Raw genomic sequence first — 15,669 nt, 5'->3', positions numbered from 1 at the left:
TTGAAAACCAATGTTGATATTTGAAAGGATGACGTACCTACTTGGTTGATAGAATGGCTGGTACACTTCGATATGTTTATATGGACGCTTTTATAAAGGTCCACGTAGGTTGTGTCTTTACACTGTTGTTTTGCATCAAGAGCACTGTGTAGCCCAGAGACCAAACCGTGCAGCTGACTTGCTCTTCTGAAGAATATATTTCCTTACGTTTTGCATAGACCAGCTTATTTTCTTTTTCATTTCTAGGTACGTGCTTACTTTCTAGCTGGGTGCTGTAGAGGTTTAGATCCTGTTTTCACCTCTGTCATAAAAGCAATAATCTGGAGAGGACTAAGCAGGACAGTGGGTGGCAGAGAAAAGGAAGAGCAAGCAGGAAAAAGAGAGTTTTTCTTCCAAGTGATTGAACAGTTACACCCCGTTTATCCAACACCAAAAGTAGCTGTTCTCAGTTGTGGTGAAACTTGTTGCGTTGGTTCTGAATCATAATTTGCTTCTTGTGTGTGTGTGTGTGCGCGCTAGGTTTTTTGTATCTCTGTTGTTGTTGTTTGTTTGTAGTTATGGCATGAGATTAATTGCTCTGTTTTAGTGGAGAAGTTAAAACTGTTCTCATGAATGAGTTGGTGCTAGTAATTCAGGATTGTAAAGGAAGCTTTCTGTTTCCAGATTATCACAGTCACTTTATCTGTTGGAAAACAGTTGTAAAATTGAAAATGAGTTCATTTACCGTAAAATGTTAATTGTGCAAGGTGTGAGCTGTGTGTTATATATACAGAAATTCACTCATGTAATTATTTACAGAAGAGCCTATGGATTCCCATATAGAGGATGTGGCCCCATGCGATTTTGCGTACAAAGGTGAATCTCGTGTCAGTCAGTCTGAACTGACTCCCTTGAGTGTGGATCACACAGAGAGGGCAGAGTATGAAGATGAGGACGCAGGAGAAACAAAAGAAGAGGTGAACGTGCAGAAGGTGGAATCAGGTTTTCCTCAGATAAGTGCAGATAAAGATACACCACTCCTTGGAGAACCATCACGTTCAGCTAAAATTGTTCCTGCACCACCGAAGCCAGGTAGTCAAATTTCTTGTGGTAATTGGAATATACTATCATGATTGCACATGTTGGTGAAGTCCTTGTTTTTGTCTTGTCTAGTAAAACAATAATTGTTTCTTTTTGTTCCTTGTACTCTTCCCAATTTGTGGAATTATAGTGTATAAATTGAGAGATACTGCATGTTACTTCTTTTCTTAGTTTTTTTCTGAAAGTTGCATTGATCTTCATTCTTGCTTTTCTTTTTTTATCAGCTGTAAATGTGTATTCTCAGTAAGTAGTTTTCTGTAAGCTATTTAGATTGCAGTCACATTGATCAAGGTGGTTGAATCTCATCAGACATAGGCACTAGTTTCCAGTTTGGGATACATTTGTGGGCAGAATAAGAGGTATATCCAGCTTTCCCTTTCTTCTGTAGGATGTGGTGACTCAGGCTTTAAGTACCTTGAGGTATGGCTTGTAGAATCACGGAATTTCTCAAGCTGAATGGGACTTGTAAGGATCATCAAGGATCAACTCCCTGGTTGTGCAAGACAGAGCTCGATACAGCTCTGGCTGGTGCTGCAGCAGTGCTAGCGACTGAGTTAGGTTAAGGCTTAACCTTGTCTCTGTGCAGCAGTGGGAGATGAGTTTAAGACCCAAGAAAAACACCTGAGCTATTATTGTTCTTTACATTTTTTCATTTCTGCATGCCATCTTGTTGGAATACAAATTGTAGTGCTTACACCCTGTGCATACACCCCTGTGAATAGCTAGTTTAAGACTATGGTTTTTGTGCTTTCATAGACTATTTGCCACAGATCTAACTGGCATTGGAAATACGTTCAGTATGTTGTCATGTTGGTATTTCATAGGCTTAAAGGAAACTGTGTAGCTTTCTGGTGATTTACAAAAAAAAAAGTACAGATTCTTCTGGTCCTCTGTGAATGACATTTTCTAGGTGAGCTTTTTCATCTGTTCGGGAGATTTCCTTGTTTTAGATTTTGGCTAACTTGAGATTAGAGGAACAGTTATCACTGAAGGGTATGAAATTATGTAGTAATTTCTCCTTTTTTTTTTTTTTATTTTTTATTCTGTGGACTTAATGTTACATTTCTGCAAGGAAGTGCAGTAAATATGTAGAAGTAAGGCAATCTTTCTTTACTACTTATGCATTTATACAATGCTACAGGTCTTGCGTTAAAGACTGAAGGTAAATGCTTAGCATTTCTACAGTTTTTGTGTAAAAGTACGTGAAATATTGGTGGCATTTTTAACATATTTTTTAGTATAATACTGATTTTAATAGTATGATCACTTCTTTCAGTATGGAAGTTATCCCTCAGTCAAGCTTTGGAAATCTTTACAATTACAATACTGAAATGCTGCCTTTGGGCTGAATTTGATCATGAAATCTTTACCCTAGAAAAAGGTAATCTCATTGTCAGTCATCTGACTGTAATTTTTTGTGTGTGATAGGTGTTGTGGTACCCCTTTGTGTGGCAAGAGAACCTGGAATCTACATCTGCTTGCGATGGTGTTAAGCTTTTTGTGTAGCTTGTTGTGACAGGGCAGACTGTGTCGCAGCTGGTGGGTGATCCCCTGTGTGGTGTGGTCATACCTGTTGCATGTGCAGGGGAGTCCTTGAGGAGGGTCCCCGAGGAAAAAAGTAGCACTGGAAACCACTGCTGCCAGGATATGCTCAGAGTGCTGCGAGTTGCCTCTCCTATGGCTTCTCTTTTTAGCTGGCTGCGTTCCTGTGGGACATGTGTGATTTCTGGAAGGAGGATGGTAAGGTGTGGATGGATTATTGCAGAACAATTAATTTCACCAACAGCCAGCACTGGAAGAGAAGGTAGGGTTGCTGACAGGCTCTTTATGGCCCAGAGGTTGCAGGTGAGGCAGCCTTGTCTTACAGATCGTGTTTTCAGTTTAGCATAGCCTCTACAATGGCCTGCTGAGAAAAATAAAGGGCAGTTTCCGAGCTGCAATTGGCCAATGCATAGCGTATGATGTTAGTTAAAATCCTAACGGAGGCTGGATGTTATAGAGCTTCTGCATGTGTTGGGACATCCATCATACTAATTCCTAAATTCACTCACCTATTACAAGTTGTGCCGGTATTTATGAGAACTTCATTTACAAAGATATTTGTCCCCTTCTATAGTTTTTTTTTTTTTTTCTTAATGAGCACTCATTCAAATTGGATCAGATTTTCACCAGCTTAACAAGCAATTTTGCATCTGATCAAAAAGGAGGGTTTTCAGAAATGCTTGATGAGAAAACCAGTAGTGCTGCACGAAAGCAGTACTGTTACATGTTCCTGGAAAACTACTCCAGAATTTTTTAGACTGTATTTTATATTTTGATTTTATAAAATGCAGTCAAAGCTTTTATAGCCCTTGTATAGTTTATATGACTTCTATTTGTTGTGCAAATTTTCAAAACCCTCTTGTTTTGCAAATAATTAATGAAAACCTTTGGGTTATGTAAACTCAATTTGGAAAGCAAATTAAGTGGACATTGACAGCAGATGGCAGTCTTGGGTAAAGCTTATGAGTGTAACCTGCCATTGTTTTGAAAAAGGTGAGGTATGGTCTTCAGTTATGTTAGAAATAACATTGGGTAAACCTTTAAATACTGAAAATAGAGATAAAGAAAGCTTGAAATGTTGTGCTGTGTTTTGGAAAAAGGTTTTACAGAGGAGAAATACTCATTAGTGTGTGTCTGGAGGTTTTAAATGAAATTTAAAAGTGAGTAATAAACGGATCAGAGAGCTTACTGATCTTTAATTTTTATTTTTTTTTTTAGGGTAAGTGGTGTCACAGGTCAAATTTAGTTTAAAATTTTCCAGCTAGAAAGATGTTTAGTTTTCATCTTGGAAAACGTAGACTTATTCCATAATAAGATTGTTGAATTGCATTTTTATTCCTTTATAAACAAAAAAGGTCATTGTCTTATAGAAATAATGGGCTGCTTCTGCACAGTTTCAGATAGAAAAGAAGGTTTGCTTATGTCTGTAGGAACATTCATTTTAAAGAAGTTCTTCTTGGTAACACAGCTTATAGAAGATAGGAGACATGAAACAGATCTCAGTATGGATGAAGTACTCATTCTTCAAATGTATCATGAGGATTTTAAATAAGCTCTTCCTCTGATTTGTTTGCCTGTAGACAGGTCACATAGTGTCTGTAATTTCCTCATATTTGTTCCTTTCTGGTGAATAATTTCAGATGTATGGATGAAACAAATACTCAAAAAACCTTAGCTGAGAGGTAAGAACACTTGATCATAAAATTTGCTAGTGCAACCGTAGGATGTATTAACAGTGCCAAAGTGGCATCGGCTCCTTGTCAAGTCCCTGAGATGCTCTCACATTTCAGCTGTCCTGGAGTCTATGTGGAGAAACCAGCCTGGGACTTCTCTGGGTGAGCCACGAAGAGCTTGCTACTAACTTGCCCCAGAAGTGCCCTCATAAACTCTGTAAATTCTGTGTGGTATGCACATTAAAAAGAATGGTTTACAGTCTTATTGATACTTTAAAGTATTTTGCAAATTTGTGATATATCTGTTGGTAAAGAAAGATGCAGGCAGCGGCTCTGAGGGCTGTGATTCTTGACAGTTGAAGTGACTCTAAACACACCAGTGAGCTTTCTAAATACCAGTGCTTTCACCGTTTCTAGTTTGCAGAAGGATACCACTGTTCCCATTGTCCGTGAGAAGGTCTGATGCGGGTAGAGAACAAGGAAAATGTCAGTTCTGGCTAATAAGTTACTGCTGAGGCGGAGGAAAGAAAGATGTAACTGTTTCATGGGAATCCTGGAAAAAACAATTTCCATGTAATTTCCAGGCCTTTAAGGGAGTAAAGGAATTTATTTATTATAATTATTTAAGGGAATAACTACAGCTTAGCCTGTTTGGATTCCACTTGATGTGTTATAAATATTAACAGATTTGTAAACGTATCTTCTTTCCAATGCTTCAAATGAAAGTACTGTTCAGGGTACTTTCCCATTTGAAAAGGTAAGTCTTTCAAAACTTGCCGCTGCATCTTTTGCAAATATGTGGAGTTCAGGAGAAAGCTGATGGCATAAAAGACTTATTCAGCAATTTGTCATAAATATTTATTACAGTTTTGCTTCTGTGCAAGATATGACTGCATTTCCCTGTATGGGATGAGTTTTTTCCTCTCTTCCTCTCTTTTTGAAATTTTTGATATTATGGCTCTTTTTTGGCCTCCAACTCATCTACCACTGCCCTAAAAAGTAATAAAAAGATACAGAATTAGAGTCACATTGTATTACGTTAGCTGGCTGCTTATGCCATTTTGAGTACAGCTTTCACTCTGTATGGAACTTGGAACAGCAGCTGCTAAGCTGAGACAGCTATTCCTTGAAAATTTATTATTTCTTCCAGCAGTGGAACAGGTTCATAGAGCTCTTGCTCAGCCGGAGCAAGGTAGGTGTTCAGTGACTTGTGTGTGCTACATGGAATAGCCAACAATGATGTACAAATTTTTGGCAGAACTGGAAGTGTTAAGAAAATGTTTATTGCTTTTTGTAATTTTTACATATTTGAATTTATGGATTTACAATCTGTATCGATTAAAATCATGCTGTCTAGGGAAATAGCTACTTGTAAGTAGATTATGTTTGGTAACCATCCTTTCAGTGCCTTTAGAGGGTAGCATGGGGACTAGCTATCTTATTGGTTTGAAAAAAATCTGTATTAATTTGTCTAGTACTGGCATTCCCATATCTTGACACTTTATCTCGTGTCAGTGTCCAACGTATAAAATTATCTAGCTGCTTACTTGAAGAGTTTGGACCACTTCAGTTTTCATTTGTGCATGTCTTTGGATTTGTGTTGCTTTAAAACTAAGTTCTTACACTATGCTATAGTTCTGTGTACTATTCTAATATTTATATGTACTATTTTCTATGCTGAGATACTTGTTTTCTAGGTTTGACTTCTCTTTTAAGTAAATAACACTTCAGAAATAGAGCGTTATGAATTGTTGATCTGTTAAAGATAGCAGCAAATTGATAAAAGTGAATTAATTCATAAAACCAGTCTGAATGTGATATTAAGCAAAGATGTAAGCTTATGTGGCCTTTTAAGTTTCTGTTCCATGATGTTAGTAGCATTGGCACTGATGAATGGCACTGGCATTGGCAGTAGCTCTGTATAGTGCGTAAGGATTCCAGGTGACAAAAAATAAATGCTTTTTTTGGTGTATTTTCTGCAGGAGTCTGTTGTTTAGCCACCTGAGTTTTTAATGTGGTAGAATAATTCTCTGTGAATTTGGCTGCAAGGTTTTGTGGTTGTGTTTTTTCTCCTTTCGGTGTTTGAAGCTGATCCTGTAGCTGTTTGAATGTAGTACACCATCATACCATACATTAAACAGGAGCTTTTCTTTGTTTCCGAGAGGGGGATGTGGCAGAATGATTTAAGGACAGACTTTAGCAGGAAGTCTTTTCATTTTAGTTTTTAAATATATCCTTGGCTCTGGGGTGGAATCATGGTCAAGGTGTTTCCATATTATAGTGCTGCCTTAAACAGCTGTAGAGGAAGAATCGTTGCAACTTAGCTTGGCATCGGGCATTGTCGGTAGTTGTAAATGTGGAAGACCATGTTATGTTCAGACCACAGTCTGCAATTAATGGTGACTTTAGCCATTTCTCTTTGGTGATTACGTAATAATTCCATGTGTAGTGCAAAATGTGGTGTTTAATTCTTTGCCTGTACCCTTGTAGGGAAAGGGGCTGATCTGAGCAAGCCACCGTGTCGGAAAGCAAAGGACATAAGGAAAGAAAGAAAACTGCAGAAACTCCTTCAGAACCAGATGTGCACAATTGAAGGCTCTCAGCTTCAAGCAGATCAAGTTTTCCTCTTGCAAAACTCTAAATCTAAAACAAACCAGCCTAAAACCATTGAAGACTTCATTTTTGTCTCTTTACCTGATGATGCACGACACAAGTTAGAGGTAATGTCTTGTTCACTGTTGTTGGAAGCAAATTAAGGAAAAGTCTGGTTAAGGAGTTTTTGAAATGCTTAGGTGTTTAGTATCTGTGACTTTATGGAATATATATGGTGCAGCTGAGCTCTGTGTAACCACAAGAGGGTACTCTGGCACTTGCAGTCAGTCGTAGCAGAGCTCAGTACAGTTGCCAAAATAACTTGCAAATTGATTTCATACAGTCTGACTTGAAAATGAAAGACTTTGAATTAACTGAGTGTTGAATGATGAGAAAGACTCAATATTTAGTTCTGCAGTATATAAACAGTTAACCTATCTATGCTAATGAATCTTGACAAAAAAGCAGTAACTGTTCATAAAATTAAACAGATAAGATGGTAGCTGCTGTTTATAAACATCATTGGTATGTGTTGATGTCTTTGGAAGCAGTAAAAGTGATGGTGGAAAATTTTGCTTACTATACTGGTTGCCATTAAGTCTATTATTAATATAGAGACAGTAATCTGGAAGACTTTTGGACTTTCTAACATTTGTTAATCATAAACTCATTTTTTTCTTTTTATTTTTTCTGGAAGCTGGAAAACTATTTGAATATAACTATTTTCCTGTAGTTACTGATTATCAATGATGGTATTGAAAATTAAAAGATTCTCTGAATAACTGACAAGAAGCCATGAAATCGATCCGTCTCACTAACTCGTCCAGATTTTCTGACAAGTTGTATAACAGAAGTGTGATGGCTTTGTCTGAACATCTTCATTTAGAAGATGCGGGTAGACTTAGAAGGAGGATGATTCCAGCAGTGTTTTCCCAGATTGCCTTTGCTCCTCACTATGGCTGTCAAGTGTGGTGTTTTGGTTTTTTTTAATAGATCGGAACCAATGTTATTTGTAAAAACAGAACCATACTGAAAACTATGTGTTTTTTGAAATGAACATGTCCTTAAATATGCTTGAAAAGACATGCACTGTTGCTCATGTGACAGCATTGTTTTTGGTTAGGTAGCAGTCATTTTTACTAAGAATAATTTTTAATCTATAGATTTTTATTTTTTTAAATATATTTTCATGTGTGTAAGGGTGATGGTGGGGAAGACTGACAACTTCCTATTACAGTTAACTCATAATTGAATATGGAAACATTGTTTCATCTCCCTCTTTCAATTTGAAAAATAACAAGGAATCCCCTTGAGGTAATTGGAATAAAAACTAATCTTTAGATAAAAAGCACAGATAAGAGTCTTCCAAATGCACAGGTCTTTCAAATATTTTTCAGTGTAGTGTGAAACTACAAGAGAAGATTTTAAGAAGTACAGAAAATCTCTTTTAAAATGTTGATCTGCATACCATTTATTGGTGTTATGTCCTGAAAACTATTTGTTTAGTTTTTCTGTAGCCATTTTAGCTATCTTAATTTAGAGTTTGAAAACTTTATGTTATTCAGTGTAAATATAAAAACATTCAATAGCCTAAATTGAGCTGAAGACTTTGAAGGCTGTTGGCTAATACTAATTAAATTGTTAGCGCCCTTTTGCAGGAAGTCAAAATTTCTCTCTGTTGTGAGGTTTGTATATGTATAAATATATAGTTACTGCATGATATTGTGATAATAAATGTGTTTAACTTCTTCTGAAGGTGAGGGTGGTGAGATCATCTCCACCGAGTTCACAGTTCAAAGCCACATTTCAGGAGTCTTACCAGGTCTATAAACGTTACCAGATGGTTATTCACAAGGACCCACCTGATAAACCAACTGTAAATCAGGTCAGAAGGCCGAATTAATTTTATGGAAAGCTCAGCTTCCCCTCTTATTTCATGTATCTTGTTTCTAGAAGAAACAAGTGTGGATTTTATATCCGTTACATATTCAGGAGCATGTAAAATACCGTATCAAATAAAATCAACGTCCTGAAAGTGCAAACTCTTTTGATGTGTCTTCGTGAGTGCCACAAATATTTGGTCTTAATTGCACACAGCAAAGTTAAGGAAGTTGCATGGAGGTGCTGTTGGGTAAGAGATGGAGCCTTTTGGAGATAGTTGTGGTGGGCCTTATAAATACAAATCTTAGAGGAACTAAAACCAGCTGGACACTTAGCCTGTTAACTAACTCATTTGCTTTGGTTGGAATGCTTACATAAGGACAAACTAAGCATGATCAGGGCCAACATGTGAGTAAAAATTTATCAGACGTACAAACTGTTCATTTAAGGTTCACAGAAGTTGTATAAATCTCTTCCCTTTCAATGTAAGCTCTTTAAAATGTAATCTGTGCACTCCATCTAAATTACATATCGTTACTGCTTCTTGTAATGACCAGGCAGAATATGGTAGTTAACTGTCAGACGTATTACTTCTCTAGTACTATAAAGAAAGAAAAAATCAGGAGTTTGGAGAAATAGTATATGTAGCAAGAATATGTAATTGCTAAACCAGGGCAATGAGTGATGTGCCATTAACAATAATATATTTTAAAAGTCCTTGAGACTGTACAATGAAAATAAAATTTGTGGTTAATTTGTTAGATACTTGGCCAAAAAGATGGGTTGAATAAACTGCTGCTTTGGAGTCTTCTAGTGTTATACAATTTTTATTCTTTAATGAAAGTATCAGCAGTCAGTTTGAGCTAGTGTTAGTTGTCAGACTTTCCCCTGTAGGGTTTTTTTTTTTTTTTTAATTACTGTGCTTAAAGTAGAAAACTGACTTCAGAGGCTTTGAAGTGGATAGGAGGAGATCTTTCACTAGCCTTACCTTCAGAAGCATATTACCTGATCATATGCACTCAAAACAGTATGCTTGTATTTTCCTTGCTCTGAAGGTGAGGTTAGTACCTGTCTCCTTTGAGGATCCCCAGTTCAAATCATCCTTCAACCAGTCAGCCACTTTATTTGCCAAGTATCAGATGGCTATACACAAGGATACACCTTCTGACTGTGGCGAAAATGAGGTACAGTTCACTGCATGCACCTTTATGGAAACTTTGTTTTTTAATGTGCAGTTAAATGATGAGACATGGTGTCTCTGAGAGTGATACCAAATATTAAAATATTGAAATTTTCATTGGGGAGGGAAAGCATTAGGTTTTTTAGGAAGCTTCTGTTGCAGGCTTTGGCCAAGGGGTAACTGAGCTGAAGAGGGAGGGATTATGCATCATCATAACTAAAAAACCTAATGTTAATAATGACTTAAGTAGAGCTGCTGTTTGTACATGATTTGTAAATGGATCTGGGACTGAGATTTCCGCTGGAAATGAGATAATGGTATGGAATTGTTTTTTTGATGGCAAAAGCATCTTCTACTTTATAGCTGTTCGGTGCCTTTTCCACATTTGTCCTTAATTTTTTTGGTCTTGCTTAATTTAATAGGTGAAGGTTTTAAAATTTCAGGTTTATTCACATGCCTTTGCTACCTCTCAACTAGAACTTACCTTTGCAGTAGAAATAGTGCAGAATATTCCCGCTAGCTGATTGTCTGAGATTCAATGAGAATACATTGCCTGTGAATAAAGCCTGCTTTTTAAAATGATGTTTACAGGATGCTAATCCTAATCTAATAAATAATAATAAAAAAAAGCACTCACGGGGTTCTAAACAAGCAGCAATTCTCCATTTCTCTGGTAGGTGGCACAACATTTTCATTAGCAGATTTAATAAACTTGCTACCTTAGATCTGTCATTTCTACTTACTGCAAAAGTATGGCTTCAATACTGATCAGCTATCTAGTCAGACTTTTCTGTTCTTGAGAGCAATACTTGCAGAAGTAATACCTAGCAAGCTGTGGCTATTTTCCAGGTATCATAATAAAACCATGTAATCATTTTTGGCTTTAGTTCAAAAGAGTGTAAGGAGAGCTTTTTTGTGAGATGTCCATAATGCTACTGTGGAAAGCCATAAAAATTGTTTCACTTTGTTTTGTAAAATAATAGGACTTATAACAATAAGTAGTAGTCTCTGCCCTTATTATAATTACTGACGTAAATTGGGTTAATTATAATAATGTAAAAATCAGAAGTGTGCCAGGAAGGATTGAGCTATTTACTAGATTCGTACCAGGTATTACCTGGTCTGATTATTGGTCTGCTATGAGGATGTATTTCAGCCCTAATGCTTAGATATAGTATACATGCCATCATGATTTTGCTCTGAAAATCTTGTTGCTGCGGAGAGGGTGATAAGAACTTCATATACTTACTTATTCTTTGTTTAGAATTATGCTGTTTTTTGTGGTTTGGTTTTTTTTTTTTTTTTAATAATACATGAAGAATCAAGGGCAAACCCATGATGGCTGCTTGCAGTTCAGTTCTGAACAGCAGTTAGCCCTCAGTTCATCACATCTGTTTGGGTCAGAGTGCATGGCTTGGTGTAAGCTTGGGTTTAATCACCTGTGGAACTTTTTTAGTCTAGGGGAGCAAAGCTTATAAAGTGACATTAAGGACAGTTCAGGTTTCCACCACCTTAATGTGTAAAGTCCATCATGGGAATTGCTGTTGAATAGGAGGGAGGTGGGTGTCTGTTTACTGCTATTAGTTTGATGGATTTTTATTCTCCTCGTTTTCCTTGGTACTTGCCATAGGTTTTTCCCTGCTTTGCCTTTATCTTCTCTCTGGCATCATGTTTGTGGAGGCTTAATATAATATTCTAGGGCAGACATAAGACCTCTGAAGCATCTAGTAAATGTAAAAACTCAGTCTGATGCTGATGGGTTTTAATTTATGTCCTTTAGCACTGTAAATTGTGTCATGTGTCCGTGTGGCTGTCTGGCTATGGAGGTCTTTCTATTCACAGTTATTAGGCACTAAAGCTCTGTCATTTCAAGCAAAATCATTTTGTATTTGATCCCTGCAGGAAGTAAACTGAGGAATACTTTACATAAAATGTAATTTGTGTATTTAGAAACCACTTTTTTTTTTTTTTAATACTGAACCTGTATGGGAAGATATTTATCTGGGTCACTTTTCAGAAAAGAAGGTACCAAGTAAGGTAAAACTGATCCAAATTATTGAGGGGCAGGGTGGAAAATGCTATTTGAAAGACCTCAAATTTTTTCTTCTTCCTCTTTCTCAGATTTTTTAATATATCATACAGACTCTATGGAGCCAAGCAGTTTTTTTTTTAATGTACAGGTAGAATGAAATTCTGTCCCATACACAGGGCTTTTTATCAGGGTAGTAACAAGTCTGCTTTGGGCTTTAAACTGGCAAACATCCAGGATTTTTTTTGCATCTGAAAATTAAATTTAGCTTTTAATCTGTGCAAACTAATCTGTGTATGGTGGATGACTCCTTTTCAGGGGTAGTCCTGCACACTTTTGTGTTTGGAAAGTTTCTAGTTTAGGAAAAGTATTTAATTTTATATTTGGCCAAACACTTCATATTCAGAAACCTGCCTGTATTCAAGTTCAGAATCTAACAAAAATTGTTATGGGACATATTAACAACTTGGTTTTGGAATATATTCTTACATTGTTGGCATTACAATATATTGTCTGCCTATATTAGCTGCTAGACTAGTTTAATATTAGCCTTATTACATGAAAAGGCAATCTTAGGAATAGATTGAGAATTCTGGTGATTATTTGAAAATAACACTAATGTGGAAAGCTATAAAACAGTTCACAATATTAACAAAAGGTGTGTGAACCATGAAGCCAATTATTGCTCAATGAGTGTGAAAGAAGGTCCTCCTTTTGCACCTATGTAATATATACACATCTCTTCATTGTCATTTTGTGTGAGGAGGGGGAATAAATGATTTCCAGGACAGGGAATCCATTGAATGCTGGACACCAGAGATTACTTTGAACTTTTGGGCGCTGTCTTGGTTAGTGCCACTTTGAGACCAGTGATAAGGGGTGTTTTAGTGCCTTTCAGGATGGTGAGTCTTTTTGAATTTTGCCTTTTCCTCCTTACTTTCTCCTCTTCTCCTTTTGCATCTCTGATGGAGACTGAAGTAGCCCTAATAATAGTGTGTGTTCATTAAAAAGAATTTACTTTAAGGTTTTGCTGGGGAAGAGTCCTGCAATGCGTTTTGGTGATGCAGTACTGATTCCTGGTTAAGGCAGTGACTTCTGTTTGTTCTAATAAAAAGCAAGGTAGAAATTCCATAGTGGAATAAACTTTTTTCAAGTCCCAGGGTTGGTATTAACCCTGTGGTGATGAAACTTGCCTTTTCTATGGAAGCATCATGACAATCTTCAGTACTGCTCTCGTTGGTGAGTAGAGGATTTGGTAAGGCAGGAGTAGGTTTGTTATCTGCCAAATAAGTTAATGTTCTAGGAACAGTTTTGAGTATCTCTCTGCTCCTGGAATTAAAACCAGTTTAGTTTGCAAGTGAAATTTTTCGAATCTGTGTTTATCTTGACATAAAAGCTAGAAGTATTTTCTGCATAGTCTTTTAAACTATTGATTATCCCCTTTTCTCTTAGTTTTTCTGGTATAAATTGAACTTCCCCTGGAAACCTTCTCAGCTCTCTCAAAAACCTTTGGTCAATTGCTACAGGATTTCAGCTTCAACACTAACCTGGTTGTCTCAGTGCTTTGGAGTGCAGTCAAGTACTGATGTTATGCAAAGTTGTTGACCTCTGAGAATATTTATGTCAGCATGTTTTTATTGAATTGAATTGGTGTCCTGAGGAAAAACATAGCAAACTATTTTCTGTTTTAAGGTTGCTTCCTAATACTTGCTCTTAAATAGTGCTGTAGAAGAACTGATATTTCTGTTTTTCTCTGTGGGAACACAAAACATTATTAAGCTGCTCTGTAAATGCCTAGTCATCCACTGTTTTAGGAATATAGGTACTCTTATCTTAAAAAGACTTGTTGGAAAAAAATCAGAAGACTTAGGGGGAACCTCAACAGGTGATTAAGCAGTAAAGTGTAAATAGCTTCTGAATGAGGTAAGATACAGTCTTGGAAAATAGGTGTATTGCTGCTTGTTGGAGAAGTTTATCCAAGGCTACTCTTGAATTGGCCAAGTCCCTGAACTGCTCATTTTTGGAAGCTGTGAAAATATATGAGGAAAGAACCTGTTCTAGTGTTTGTGACATTCTATGCGTTTCTTTACCGTATGAAAGTACAGTATATGGACCTTTATCTTGGGTCCATGGTGGTAGTTGTCATATACTGTTCCCAATATAATAGAGCTGTTTTTCATGAGCTTTTTTAGGGTTTGTTTTTTTGCTAAAGTAGTGGAAGACTATAATAATGTTTAGTATGACGATCTGTTTCTGTAACATACAAAAATCCACAAATGTAACCCATTGCAAAAATTTATTTAACATGTCCACAAGTTACATGTTTCATTTTTTTTTTTTTTTTCTGCTTGGGTGGTGGTTATATTTATTTTGTGAAATGAGTCAAGATAAAATGAGAAAAATTGAAGTAATGAAAGCTTAGAAAAACTGAAAAAGGGAAGACTTCTCTAATGAACAGTGAGGGGGTAGTAGGCTGAGCATCCTTTCATGGAGTGGGTGTTGTTTCCCTGTATTTTTGGTGAAAGATCAGTTGGAGCACAAATTATAGAGCTGATCAGCAGGTCAAGAGTACTGTAAGTATGCAAATAAGCTGTAGGAATGGAGTTTTGTCCACCTTTTTTTTTTTTTTTTTTTTTTCATTTCTTGTAAGAAATGTAATAGCTTTGTTGTAATAATTCATGCACAAAGAAATGGATAAATATGGGTTTGGAACCTTTTCTTTTTTAGTAACTTTTAATAGCATTTGGTTGTATTTCTGGGAGAAAATGTGTAGATTAATGTATAGAAGGATGATCTGAGAATACGACAGGAGAGTGAACTTTTAATGTGTTTTATATAATCCCAAGAGGCAGATATGCTCTGACGATTGTCAAGCACCAGCACCTGATTCAGTGCTAGTGGAGGCAGCTCTCGACAGACGTACTGCTGTCTGTTACTCTGCTTTTACCTCAAGGAACAGACAAGACTGTGAGAGTAACCAGGTAGTATTTGATGCTCTGGCTTTGTAGAACTACGGTACAAAAATGTGGAAACAAGATAGAAACATAACTAGGTCTGAGGGCATAAGCTGGCTCTTCAGGTGGCAACACTGGATTTAAAGAAGCTTAGTAATAGATCTGGCTTGTCGTCTGCTTTGCTAAGAGCAATCCATATCTGCAGCTGTTTTAACTCTTGCTCAACAGCAAAAATACCTGTGTGTTCTGTGTAAGGAGAGCAGGGAGGCTGTGCAGAGTACAAATGGCCTGGAAGATGCTGTGATCCAGCTCTACCCCAGCCTTCAGGATGATTAACAAAGTATGTGGAATTGTGTATGTAAATGTTTTGGAAAGCTTTGCCACCTGCATGTCTTTTGTGTTTTAGATGAAGTGTCAGAATGTGTTTCTTGTTTTTTAAATGGTAGATACAGATGTAGAACTGTGTAGCTCTGAAGGCAAAGTTTTTAAATGAAATTAATACAGTGAAGACATTTCTTCTTGGCCCTTTCATCCCAAGAAGGAAATTTTTTGATCACAGGGATGTACTCAATAGCTAATTTGGATGAAGTAGGTGAGACCTCTAGCAGTTCTTCTTAATGAAGTATCATCTCATCAGAGGCATTTCATTTCGGACCTAATGTTGTCTTTTTTAAAATGCTTCCTAAAGTCAATTGTGGAAGCTGTCAGCAAATTTTATAGGCACACGCATATATATCT

At 36.7% G+C, this 15,669-nt stretch overlaps 1 protein-coding gene across 7 annotated transcripts in view; it reads left to right on the top strand.

The window, feature by feature from the left end:
• The window catches only part of ATE1 (arginyltransferase 1), an 86,943-nt gene that overhangs the window by 2,984 nt on the left and 68,290 nt on the right, over positions 1–15,669 (top strand). For 3 of the 7 annotated variants that reach the window (XM_056351203.1, XM_056351205.1, XM_056351208.1), the window contains exons 5-7: positions 799–1,071; positions 6,786–7,015; positions 8,644–8,772. In XM_056351203.1, the coding sequence (XP_056207178.1) occupies positions 799–1,071; positions 6,786–7,015; positions 8,644–8,772 (632 nt within the window). Of the gene's footprint in view, positions 1–798; positions 1,072–6,785; positions 7,016–8,643; positions 8,773–9,823; positions 9,953–15,669 lie in introns of all 7 variants that reach the window. The other 4 variants (XM_056351204.1, XM_056351209.1, XM_056351206.1 and 1 more) reach the window with 2 other exon arrangements.

Source organism: Falco biarmicus, chromosome 9 (assembly GCF_023638135.1).
Source record: "Falco biarmicus isolate bFalBia1 chromosome 9, bFalBia1.pri, whole genome shotgun sequence".
Classification (NCBI taxonomy): domain Eukaryota; kingdom Metazoa; phylum Chordata; class Aves; order Falconiformes; family Falconidae; genus Falco; species Falco biarmicus.
Note: the sequence above shows the minus strand (reverse complement) of the source record. Positions and strands in the feature narration are given on the sequence as shown.